General features: G+C 44.4%; 1 protein-coding gene across 2 annotated transcripts in view; it reads left to right on the plus strand.

Annotated features, from left to right (window-relative positions):
• The first annotated feature begins 410 nt into the window (after positions 1–410).
• Positions 411–13872, plus strand: part of LOC105704405 (lachesin) — a 28770-nt gene continuing 15308 nt past the window's right edge. Inside the window, exons 1-2 of one of the 2 annotated variants that reach the window (XM_012433604.2) lie at positions 411–500; positions 12344–12441. In XM_012433604.2, coding sequence (XP_012289027.1) covers positions 428–500; positions 12344–12441 — 171 coding nt within the window. In that variant the 5' untranslated portion in view covers positions 411–427. Of the gene's footprint in view, positions 504–12343; positions 12442–13872 lie in introns of both variants that reach the window. The other variant, XM_012433603.2, reaches the window with a different exon arrangement.

The following is a 13872-nucleotide window of genomic DNA, read 5'->3' on the forward strand; positions in this document are numbered from 1 at the left end:
CGATTTGCGACTAGCAAGAAAAAAGAAAGAAAATCCAAAGCGAGCCTCCTTAGAATTTATTTCGACCCTATGAAATCAAAAGTAAGAACCTTGTACAGCGAACGAACCAATTGCGAAATTGTGTAATTTATTGTATATGTGCGCGATTTCTCACTTAAATGAAATGTACATACATATTATATATATATATTTGTTTTATTGTGACGTTAAAGGATGCGGATGTGTATACACGGAGAATGAACAGCTCTTTCTCGAGAAGTTAACTCGTCTTGGCGGCGAGGAGTGCATAAAAAATGCAATCGAATTAAAAGCTTTGAGCAGCGACCCCCGAAGGGCGCGGTGCGCATGCGCGGGCCGGGACGGCGGTAAAAGCGGGGCGCAGAGCCGCGGAGCGGTCAGTCGACGTCCGCGCGTCGTCGGGATCGGGATGTGTGTCTTCGCGTGTGTGCTGGTGATTTGCCTCGCGACTTCGACAACGGGGCTGGCCGACTCTACATCAGGTAGTGGTGCATAGAAAGTAGACAAAGCAAGTGTGCTCAGGGATTCATATTCAAGTTCGATCGGTAACAAAAAATCCACATTCATATTCGACCATTAAAAATGATCCAAGTGACACTCAAATCCAGTGGAATCTTTTTCCTGTCCATGTTTAGGAAGTTTTTTTACCATTGTTTTTTAAGCATATGTTTATATGTTTTATATAATAAATATTTTATATATTAAAAAATAGTCTCCAGTACCTAAGCACACTTAACTCGACAAGGCTTGTGGAGATCGTAATAATTCCTTAAAAATAGTTATTAAGTATTGTTGAACGAAGACGTTGTTTCTTTTAAATATATATTTTATTATATTATGTATGTATGTTATGTATATTAAATGTACGTTTTAAATACAGAAATATAAAAAAAAGCGACGTTAAAAAATATTCCCCATCTCCTAGGCGCACTTAACTCGACAAGTCTTGTGGAGATGTTAATAATTCGTTATAAATATTTATTAAGTATTCTCGTACTATTACAGTACGAATTGCGTTTCTAGAGGAGAGTAAGTTTCTCGGAAAGTTTCCGCCCGACGAGCGGTGGTACTTAATCGACAAAGCAGAATCGATTAAAGATCCTGAAAAGCTCTTATCAGGCCTTACGACGGATCTAATAAACTTCGGGTAATGCAGAATGGAATGTCGTTATCCGAACCGTGACTTCGAAACGCGGTTTGTTTATACGCGACAACTACATGCTTTGTTGACTTTCTGATGTGCCTTAGTTACCACATAGGGAATTTATATTGTTTATCGCGATTGTAGAATTGCCGTAATTTATGCACGTCTTAATGGTGAATTAATATACATTCATTATAAAATTCTATATTAATTTACAATTTTGATAACACCGTGTTGTAATTTTCTGAGATTTCGTAGGAGAAATTACAAATTTGACACTATAAATTTATTTGGTATGCATTGTTTGGAAATCTTTTTAGATGAGTTTTCAATTTTTTATATGGACTTTTTTTGGCGTTTAAGGTTTTTAATTAATTAATTAAAAAAGAATACAAATTTATAATACATATATTATAAATTGATTACACATACGTACTAAATTCATAATATATGTTATACATTTTATTTGAAAATATGTTATAAAATGATAATATTTTGTTTTGAACAGTATATCTGTCGCACTCGCGGCCGCGCGACGCGCGTCTATCTGTCGCACTCGCACCCGCGCGACGCGCGTCTATCTCTCGCGGTCTATCCCCGGCACGAAACTACTCGGTATAAATTATCACCGCGGGAAAGTCCAACGAACTCGGCCTTATCCTTTCGCGTGATAATTATTCTCTAGCCGGCGGAAATAGGTTCCTTAGTCGTTAAACGAGACACTCGTCGTTTTACGGCAAGGGCCGATTCTCTTGTCGAGAGACTTACGCCCCCGCGGAATTGGAGATTAGCATTGACGGGCGAATAAAGTGCAACCTTATCGGGACGTGATAAGAACTATCCAGGCGAAACGCCCGCGGCATCGAGTACTCGAGATATATCCGGAGCAGCTCGAAAAAATCGTATGACGTGGTTTAGGGTCACGTGTCGGTTGCATTATTACGCGTTATCACGCGTAATTATGCGTTATCATGGTCACGTGTTCCGCGTGCCTTCATTACGTCGCCGTTGATAAGAACGATATGTCGAAATCCAAGGTATCTCCGAATCGAGTCGATAAAAGGGGGATTTAACTCGCGAGCCGATCGATCGGATCTACCTCCGATAGATCCGATAGACCCGATAAATCCGATAAATCCGATCCGCGACCTTATTATCGCCTCGCTGGCCCGAATCACTTGTGCTCGCCTCGACCTATCGCTCTCTCTCTCGCACCCACCTTACCGGGCATCGCTCCCTCTCTCTCGCACTCACGGGGAATCGGCGAGCGAAGCCCGAGGGCCGCGTCGCGTGCTCGGAATCGTTTTCCGAGTGTCATTTCAGATAATTCCCTCGTTTTCCCCCGTTAGCTCCGACCTCCTCGCGATTATCCACCTGCGTCCTACCTTCAAAATCCCCCTGGATCCGGCGATGGCGTCGATAATCCCCTTTTTTCCATATTTTATTTTTTTTTCTCCCTTGAGCGACATTTCCTTGCCGCGGTCATTTCGATACGTCACGTGGAAATTAATGGCATTCATGCTTTAGGGTTAATTACGCGATTTTACCTCAAATGAGAGAATTGTTTATTTAAAAAGAAAAAAATTTTTTTTCAAGATATTTCTCTTCTTCGATTAGCGATAAATAAATTTTCCGGGGCATAGAAAAAATTCAGTCGTAATTATACGTCCGTATCCCTTCTCGCGTAAATCCCTCTCGAACGAGTTCGAAGCCATTTTCTAACCCTTTCTTCATCCCCCGATGTATCGAGATACACCCATCCGGTTCATTCGATTCGTCTGGACTTTCTGCACTAGTGCAGAAAGTGCAATTATTCATAGGTCGATGGTTCGAACGGATCAATAAGAAGCCGCATTATTCGCACTGGTCGACTAAACGAAGCCGAGTCGAAAGCAAAGAGAGACGGTCGGCCATTTCTTCCTTATCATATTGGTAGAGACCAATTGAAGGCGATTTATGATAATAGAGATTTTTTTTAATCATGTCCTCCTATCGATTAAAATTATTATTCCGCGTTAATGGCGTAATCGGAAATAAGATTTATCCGATCGTGGGGGATATTGGAAGGAAAATGTCAGTTTTTCAGTAGACGGGTTTCGGTCTTGAAAAATTAAAAAATTAAAACATTAAAAATATCGTTCCCTCGCCTCTAGAAAATTGCGCGATACTCGGTACCCACTACGTACTAACGAAGACTCATTAAAACGTTCTCCGAGGATAAAAAGAGAGAACGTCCAAATGAAATTTGCTCTTGCCGGTCGACAAATAAATAAAATAAATAAATCCTCGAGTGAGTCCTACAAATTTCGCTTCTCTTTCATTTCACGATTTTTTTTTATCAAGGTTTAGAAAATAAAAATTGCCTCGATTTTCTGGGGTAAGAAAAATCGGGGAGGATGGATTCCTCTTTTTTTTTTTCTTGTTATCTCTTATCTGTTTATTTATTCGCTCGGTCAAGGGGCTCGTCATTTCTCCCGTTTCCTGTTTATTTATTTTTCTTATTTCTTTTGATCGATATTCAAATTCACGATCGATATTCACACACGCACGCGAATTAAATATAACTGGACGTGTACGGAATCCCTTTATTTTTTTTATTTTTATTTAATTTCACTTAGGGTCTTCCCGATTAATTAAACACGTTCATGTTAATATACGAAGGAAAAGGAGAGCTTCCCTTTTCCGAGGGCCCCGCTGAATTAATCCCCCTCATTAATTTCCCGCTTTCATGTGATTAACCCCGACCCGGTGTGCAAGTCTCTTTCAGCTACATTTATTTAAACATTCGAGCGCGATATATAGTTCGCTTTGCTTTAAATGCTCTATTTAACAATAACAAGTACGCAATTCATGCACTGATTATTTTCCTGTCGATAAAGTGACTTTTCGTGATCACAATAGGGGGTAAAGAAATTCCTACTTCGCCATTTTTCATTTCATTTTTTTTTCCCACCCTCAAAAAATTCCCGGGATAAAATAATTGATAATAATTTCCTACGTCCATAAAAGTTAATACCACTCTATGGAAAGTCGAGTGGATGATGTCTTTTAACCCCGACACCATACACGACATCTTTCCTCCCTTGATTTGTATATAAATAAATATTAAATGGAAAAATCCTCGTTCTTCATTTTTCACGGCGTGAAATAATGATGCCCCCGTAAGGGGATTTTCCCTCGGATTCCAATTGGAAAGTGCTCGGAAAATTCGTCGACCGACGTCCTCTTCCTCGGTGGCAATTTTATAAATCACGACGTCGCGACGCCGGGCGCCGCTCGGCCCTGCCATAAAAGTGATTGATTCGACGGAACGCCCCATTGTGGGATTGCCAAATAAAGAATCGACAATTATTTCTTTTTATTTTATCCCCACCCCTCGAGGCATTAATCGATCTCTATCGACGTCTGATTTGAATTTCGAAAAATCCTCCTCCGGTGCGTACGGGTATTACCCGTACAAGCTCATTTAAATGCAAATCGCAAATTTTCCCCGCAGATTTTTCCGACCCATCACCGTGGCGATAGAAGATGGTTCCATTTTTTATTTCATTTATCCCATTTTTCGGCAGTTTCCACCTGGGCCTTTGTGAGGCAGCTTAATGGAGTGTTCATATACAGAGCGTACAGCGTTTTCCCATCAATTTCCCTCCCCCCTCCCCTGAAGCGTTACGCGATACTCTCGAGTGAATCCGTGGTGATAGGAAAAAAAAAACGGAAAACAAGGGTAAAAAATGAGGTATCAATAAAAATTGATACTCGATCAAGTGCGACGCGGAAGCGTTTGCGAGCGAGTTTCCCCTTACAGAACCCCATAGTTTGGATAATTTAATAAAATGAAAAAATACGTGAAACCCGAATTAGACGAAGTATTCCACTGTACGCCTCGTAACGCATTATTTAAGCCCAATCCCAGAAAATGACAGACGGCTGCCCAGCTCGAGGCACTTCCTGCTACCCCTTTCGGCTCCACAAAGTGACTCTCGCAATTCCGCCTAATTTCCGTCCATTCCGGTCCACGAAATCGGAGTTAATTTTCAAATCCACCCCCTGAGGAAAGTAGCCGAAAATTCCCCCAATGAGGAGCGCCATGAAAGCGCACGAATGGAAAAACTATGCCGGAAAATTGCGATCGCGAAGATTCCTCGAATTTGTGAAAAAAATTGCCTCGCGACCGGATCGGCTTTTCTTCCCCGCAAAGGCGGACGGCGGAATAATATCCGGGTCTGCGGTAAAGCCGGAAAAGTTGTTTACATCTCATTCATTTCTCTCCCTCGAGCTCTCGCGCTTAAGTCCTGGGTAGAAATAAAGAGTATCGCGGGTACAGCCTCTCGTTACACTCGGGGGAACACCCGGGGGCTTCCCGTCCGATGCTTCCCTCTGCTACTCCGTCCTTATTACTCCTCCACCACTCAAACGACAAGGGTTTTTTTCGCCTTTTCTCCCTTTTCCTTCCAGAGGCGCGTCCACCTTTTACGCCAACCGCAGATTTAGCCCGGTTAATCGCCCAGAGCGATTCGCGACGGTCATTGACAAATGCAGTAAACGGAGTAAATACACAAGACGGATTAAAGAGGGACACGCCGAGAAGTGATATTAACGAAGTGGCATTTTCACATGTTTCAAATAACCCCGACGTCGATAAGCATCATTTGACCCTAGGAATTCAGTGATACAGATCATTATTTAAGAAACGCCGTAATTAAAATATAATTTTTGAATTTTTAAACCGGAGAGAAAATTCAACTTCTTAGGGTGTCAATCAAACGATGTCATCAAAATCGTCTCGATTTTGAGTGATTTTTTAATTTTTGTACTTGAGAGATAATTCGGAGTTTGTTGCAAGACCCGAATAATGGGACGTTGCAGCGGGGGGGGAGGGGAAGGAACGGTGTTGCGTTATTTTAGTTACGCCGCCTTGACTCCATTTGCGTTTCCTCCTCCGTACCGCGGAATGGGACCGCGGAAAAAAGGTGGAAACCCCTCTTGTGGAAAATCCGAGTGTGTCCAATTAAAGGGCGTCCCTATATATCACGTCTCACGCGTTGCCTCACGTGTGAGCGAAATTGCGTAGGTCGTGTCGCGCGTTTTGCAATTCCTCCCCTCCGCCCCCGCGGCGTTATCGCGTCGAATTGGACCGTGATAAACGTGTCGCGTTTCGTATTTAAAACTTACACCCGACCCAGTGTCGGGCAAAATTCTACGCACCTTCCTTAAAAAATGATTATCGAATAATTGGAATAATTCATGTTAACCCGATGATTTTTCCGTTTTCCGCATTCGAAAGTCGTCATAGTCGTCATAGTCGTCATAGAAGTCGGTGCCATGATGTCACTAATCCCTCAAATGGTGGAGGAAATGATTTTTCTCGGGCATGGAGATGTGCGTCATGTACTACTGAATTTGCTCCGACTAGTTGGTACTCCCGTCAGAGAAATTTGCCGATCGGAAAGGGTTAATACCGCCGATTCGCTCTGCAAACGCCGACGTGTCGGCTGTGAGCGGGTCCCCATCCGCGAATTAGGCGCAATCAAACGGGAAATCTCCCCGGCAAACACGGCGGGTGTTTGCTAATCGTGGCCACCGCTTAGTTAATTAATGGTGCACACGTGATTGGCGGAGGAAACGGTGAGGACGGCGAGGACGGCGCGGACGGGGAAAAATCGAAAACGGGAGCGGACCAGGACCTACTTTAGGGCCTCCAATTTCAAACGAATCGGTACCACCCATTCGTGGAATAATTTCCCCAACGATTTGACTTGTCACATATTTTAAATCAAGGGGCTTTGGAATTTTTCGATTTTCTTTTTCTGGGGAAATCTCGGAGCCGATGGGATTTCCATGGTGGAAAGGAAGACTCGAGGGATATATTTGCAAAGGGGTAGGATCGCGTGTCGCGAATTACCGCCATATCCGCTCCCTGGTCCTGGAAAATCGATTCTCGTTTGGCGTATCGGAGCGTGCTTTCGTGAAGCTCGAGACCCTTAGGGGGATTGTTTAATCGTTGTTAAAGGTACGGCGAAAAGTAATTTTCATCGAGCCAAAAAAATATTTTCTTACTTCGGGGAATATTCGAAATTTAAATGCATTTGCAAATGCAAGCACTTCCGGTTACTTCGACGGAAGTTTAATTCTTGAACGAGAGACGGAAGCGACGGATCCGTTGCGGGCGATTAGATTCTCTCTCTTTCTCTCGATGGAGCCTGCGATCCGATATCCACGCGGCAAACTGCTCCGTTTAATTAGCTAATTAAATCGCCTCGGCCTCGATTTCTTTACCCCCCGAGTAATCGAGTCGGGATTATTCACGCGAACGCGAGATAAGGTTAGTGTACCACTGGCCGAACACTTAAGGTGATATGAAAGTGCGATGTATACGTAAGAAAAAGTGTGAAGGTAGTTATAAAAGATTTCCCCAAACTGGGTGCACCGAATTATCGGAGGCTTTAAGGTGATGTGAAAGTGGCATCGAAGAGGTTTTGTTTATAAAACTTTTCTCTCAATTCGGTTGGCGTGCATTGGGAGACATCAATGCCCTCTCATTCTGCACTGGCGATGCCGTATCTGCAGCGGAGGTAGTATTCATGTCCGCCATTGTACATTTAGGAGGAAGCAGTTCCCCAATTCCTGGCTAGCTCGAAATAATGCACATCCTCGGGGTGGCCCAAGACATCAGATCTCGTTTCTAATTCACATCCCTGTTTTCTAACTGCGGCCGAGGTGCTAATTGCATTTTCTTTATTAAACGCCAATTGCCCACCCGAGCTCAGAGCCGGCGAAAACCAACTTTAAAAACTAGCCTTTGAGTGTATCTAAAGTAGAGTTCACAGATATCTATATACGATTAACTTACGGATATTCCACTCTCAGCGGGGTCTGGGTCGATACCGATTTCAAGCCTCGACGAGGATGCTCGTCCTCGAAATCGGGGGGTGGTGAATTAGATTTGGCCCTTTTCTTCGCCAAGATGGCGGCCCTTTTGGCGCTCCCGAGAGCGTGAAACCGATGTGCGATGCTCGGTTACGGCCCCCAGCCTCTTCCAGGAGGAGATTCAAAGTGTCCCCCGCCTCCTCGGCGACATCCTCGGGATAAAGTCGGTTATCCTTCGGGTTAGGATTACCTTAAAATGCGTCTTCAAGGATGGAACTCGAATCCGAGTCGATCGAAATTATCGGGATCCAGGAATCGAGTTAAGAACACGTCCTTAAATACGTGGATGAAGATTTGCCAGCGGAAATGCGGAATGAAAGGAAGAGGGTAGATAGTAATTTTTTCCCCTCTTATCTATAAATAATATATCAACGGAGAATCGATTCGTATAATTCCTGGGTGGTGGTCTCTTCGACATCCCTCGAGATTAACGATCCACGAGAGGAATAACACGGATCGTCCTCCGATCCTGCGAGGAAGGAGATACGTCGAAGGGAAGCCGAGGTGCGTGCTCGGCAAAGGCTCTGATGCACTTTTAATTGAACTTAAATCTCTCTTTTACGATCCCTCGTATCCCTCTCCCGTACACACCTACGTATGAACGCACACGCACGGCCAAAGTAATCCTTTATCCCGCACCCGTTTCCATCGCAGGATCCAGATCCTCCCTCGAGAGAGCTCCGGAGAACCTCCCCGAAATCTCCTTTCTTCGAGAAAAATTCGAAATCGAAGAAATCGGCCCCTCCGAATAAGCACTTACAAGTTAAATCAACGTTTCTAAGACGTTATATTCGTTAAATGAAAGTATCGGGTTGGAAAAAATCAACGTCGATTTTTCGTTGAAAATGATACCGTCACATTTCGATATTACTTCCAATAAACCCCTTCAGCACCGAAATTCGTCTGACCGTGCAGGCGATATTGGACCAAACGTCGGGCGGTCATAGTAGTAAAAGGGTGTTTTATTTTAATTTTTCCGTCTTTAAGGCTTATCACGAAGCAATCGCGGGATTGTATCGATGATATTGGCAGATCGATCCGTCGACGACAGCGGATAATCGACCGTAATCACCGTCCAAGTGGCGAAGGGACGCGTCGCCCTCTCCCTCTCCCTATCTCGTTATCCGTCGGCGCGATATCGCGATATCGCGTTATCAATCCTCCTTGTCAGGACGCAAGCGGTATCTCTTCTTTCCGTCATCCTGCACCTGCGTATCTCCGTCGGCGTGACGCTACACCATCTATCATTCGCCTCGGTATCGTTCCTAGATCCTTGCGGATGCTGGACCGAATCTCTCACGCAGCCTCCGTCAAATCTCCGGAGAAAAATTAAGAGTACATTCAAATCGGTATTCCCTCGAAAAAAGGTATAGACGACGAATTTCACTTTATCGACGTCGATTAAATTTCTTACCGCCTTTCGTATCCTCTTAAACTTCGATCCTTCACGGTGCTTTCTCCATAATCGTATCTGAAAAATCCTTGGACGGGTGGGATTAATTATTTTTCTTTCGTCGGGACGATTCCAAGGATCATGGGAATTTGTTCCCCTAGGGGGAGAATTCCCGTCGGATAATTATTCGGGAATGTCGGATCGTCCTTTAATCGCTCCGTTCGCGAATTCGCATCGCGAGGTCCTCCTCCGTGGCGAATTAATAGAATTTTTAATTAAAATGCCCCGTAATTGTCCAGCCAAGGGAAATCCCGTCGAGCGGGGCCAGGAGTAACGAAGTAGTGTAATGGGGAGGGGGGTTATTACGTCGATCTGATTACAGAAGGGGGTTTAATCTCTCTCTCGCGAAAATCTCGCGGATCGCCACCACGCGTTGCGTACCTTTTCTCGCTTTTTGCCGATTTTCGACCTCAACATTGCCGCAAATGTCGAAATTTTCAAATATAATCCCAGGAATTAATAGCCCCCTTTAATATTAATCAATTTTTCTCTTTAATACGCGATTTTCTTTTTTTGTTCCTTTTTTTCTACGCAAGTGTCGCGGCCTCGTGTCGTTAATGTGACAGTAAATTCCGACGCGGCGCGTCCACCAAAACGGAGGGTCGCAGAATTTTGGGAAATTTTCCGAAGAATTATAAATGGAAACCGTTCCCAATTGCGGTATCTCGATCGCGGCAATGGCCACGGGGACGATTAATCGGCGTAATTGCACCGGCTGTAAAACCTCCGAATTACAAAACATTGCCGAGATTAATATCGCGCCGCGATATCGCCGGAAATATCCTCCACTTACTGAAAAGCGGTCGTAAAGTAAATCCCGTCTAGCAGTCTCCGATTTGAGCAATACACACAGGAGCGAATTATTAAATACATCCCCCGATAAGACTGGAAATCGAGGGTTCGGCGAGACTTTGGGAATATTGTTGGCTTTCGGGGTTGAAGCCTCCTTCATTTTTTTCATTTTTTTCCCCTTTTCTCTTTTCTCTCCTATTTTCGCGAGCGTTGCAGTTTGCATCCGCAGCGGTTGCGATGCACCGGAAGCGGAACGTGTTGCTAGGCCGCGTTTGTCGTGGCCTAGCATCTTTTCTGATAGTCGAAATATAGATAGAACTCTTCTCCAAACTGGGTAAACCGAATTATCTAAAACATTAACACGCGTGAACAATGAAATTTCACGAGCATCGCGTTATTCCTTAGGGCCTCCATAGGTGCACCCAATTGGGAAAAAGCTGTACAAATTCCTTCGGCTTCCGTCATGTTACTGCGGTTTGCGTTATCGATAAGCTCGATCTCGGGAGTGGCTAGGCATAATCGGGGAGAAAAAGAGGGGTTAGGTTGAATCGAACCTTTTGTGTATCGTTACATGCCTTTACGACGTATTTTAGCCGCCTACGGACCGAGATACCGCGACGTGAATAAGTTGGAGGCGCATTGCGTGCATCGCGTTAATTCGTTTCGCGAACAATTACGGGGAAATCGTGATGGGTCAATTGCGCGGCTCGGCCGCTTATCAGTGATCGGCGGACGGTGCCGATCGAATTTTGGACGACCTAGGGGAGTCCTGATTTCATCCCTCACGAATTCATGCGAAAATCCTTACGGCGTATCCTTCGTAAGAATTGCACAAAGAACGTATGTAAATTACAAATTATTTTATATCGTCTCCAAGGAGCGTAAAACATTGAATTCGTGCCCGGACCCCGCCATGTTGGTTCCAGTCCATGAAAAGTAAATCAATTTTCGATGAGAAATGAAATTCCATGAGTTTAAGGACCTACTTTAGCGCCTCCATATCCACATGGGAAAATTTCAAAGAAATCGGTACCTCCAATTCGGGGAATACTTTCCCCAACGATTTCACTTCTTATATATATATATATATATATATATATATATATGGGCTGACTCTTTCATATCCTCCTAAGTACAGGAAGAAAATAAAAGGATAGAAAAAGGGGGAGTATATCCCATTTCGGCAGGAGCATCCGCGGATTGTTCTCCCTTGGCGGATTCGACCGAATGGACGATCTTTTTCAATGGAGGAGAAAAGAGGATTAAATCCTATTGGTTTCCGCCGGAAATCCGGCGCCAAGTTAAGCGAATCCTTTAAGTGGACTTCCGCCAAACGGTACGATTTCCGAGCCGAGGATTATTTCTCGAGGCAGCCCTAGCATCATAGAATAATTTATAAATATTTTCTTGATGTCTTTGCTAAATATTTCAACCGACAGATTTTTTAAGATATCCTGTAGATTTCATTTGAAGACATCTAAAATATTTGCTGAAAATCTCAGTGACATGTTTAATTTAAATAATTTATAAACATAATATATATATTTTTTGTTGTACTTTTCGAGTATCGGCGAACGCTCCATTTGATATTAAAACGCACGGAAAAGTCATGCCGTTGTCACGTTGTTCGCCTCTTTTTCGAAGCCTTTAACAGCGGTCTCCACCTGGGAGGCCGATTTTCCTGGTTTTTCCTTTTTTCTTCTATATTTTTCCCTCCGCCGAGTGGAAGGGCGGGAAATGCCGCGATAACCGAACGAGATTTCCATCGAGGGCCTCCCCGGGTATATACCTAGATAATTCGCCGGTGAAAAGACTTTGTTGGGGAAACAAAGAGTTTGTTTTAAGCCCTTCTTGACCCGCTTACCGGTTAACTCGTGCCGTTCGCTTCGAGTACTTTGGCGAACTTTCCTCTTCCTCTTCCTCCTTCCTCTACTCGGCCGAGACCAATAACTACGCTCGTGGAATTTAAATTTGTTCCCGGTTAGTACGGCCCGGACTTTATGTTGCAGATCTACCGAGGTTCGGCAAGCCGCTGAACAATCTCACCGTCTCCGTCGGCAGGGAGGCCATTTTCACCTGCATCGTCGAGAACCTCGGCCCCTACAAGGTGAGTCCTCGAGTGGTACCTCTTCAAGTAATTAATCGTTTCCTCATTAATTCCTCCTACGTGAGAGGGAACGGTCAAGTCCGAGATACGAGTTCGGCCATTAGCGATTTATAGGGAATTGTCGCGATTTATAATGAATTCCTTTGAATTATCGCGATTTATTAAGGATTATCAAGGATCATCGCGAACTACTGTAGCTGGCACGACACTTGGAAGTTTATCGCCTTATCGCGAAAAAGAGTGCTCCGTCGCAAGATAATTAAAAAATGCATTTTCATTAGCGCGTCGTGGGATCGATATTTTTTTTTTTATTGCCGAGGAGGGGAGGAAACGAATTTCGATCCATGGGAGCGGAATCGGCATCGAGTGGCCTCCTGGTTGATTGAATTAGTAATGCGAGCAGCGACCCGGCCACGGCCGAGAGAGTTATCATTTCACGGGTGAGGATTTTTCCCGAGGAGTCCTGGATACGTAATTCGCTATAGGAGTCCATTAAGTAGGAATAAAATCCCTCGGGGCGTGAATTAAGCAGTTTGTTAAGCGACCATCTCTTTTTTCTCCTACGGTCTCCACTTTCGCGGGCATATCGATCTCGGGGAATTTTCCTTCCCCCCTCGCCGAGGACATAACCTCGAAACCGCGAGGGCGCGTCGCTACTTATCTAGGGATTTATAGTTTAACGGCTCAATGTTTAATGGTTCGGATAGGTTGCAACCTGGAACTAGTTAGAGAGAGAGAGAGAGAGAGAGAGAGAGGGCTTGAAGGTTCGGAAATGAAAACGCCCCGCAGGGTTGATTTACAAAAATAACTTGGCCGCCGATCGCCCCGGCCAGATTGCTTGAGAGCGCCGCTTCTCTAAAAAGAGGCTTTATCTCGGATTCCCTAAATCTTATTTGAATCCCTCCTGGCGCTGAAATTACTTCCGAATTAAAGCCCGGGAACGGATAGCTTACCGATCGGCCCGGAGTTACGGAAATACATACGGAAAGCGCAGGCGTCGCGATCCCCGGATTATTCATCGCGTAGGGTTTATTCCCGCTTGCCCCGGAAAAAGTCACCCCTTTTTACGTGTAATTCAACCCTCGTTCCCTGATTTTGCTCCCGAATTGTCCCAGTGCGACTATTCCAAGAGTAGGGTACGGCAAATCGATGAGAACCCGCCGCGCATGTCGAGAGATTCTCAGGTGACGGCCCTCCTATCTCTGACCGTAGGATCTTCCGCCTCCGACGAGTTCGCGTTTAAGGTGATGTGAAACATCTCGAGGAACTTGATCGACGTCGGTAAAAGAGATTTATCTAAATTACGCATCCCCGAGTGGGTGGAAGAAAAAAGAAAAAAGAAAAAAGAAACCAAAACAGTTTCTCGAGTTTACGCGAGAGGATTTCTCTTTATTTCTTGATATTCTCTCCCTCGGTTTATTTATTTATTTC

The sequence above is a fragment of the Orussus abietinus genome, unplaced genomic scaffold, assembly GCF_000612105.2.
Source record: "Orussus abietinus isolate OABI.00-Male unplaced genomic scaffold, Oabi_2.0 scaffold40, whole genome shotgun sequence".
NCBI classification, from domain to species: Eukaryota; Metazoa; Arthropoda; class Insecta; order Hymenoptera; family Orussidae; genus Orussus; species Orussus abietinus.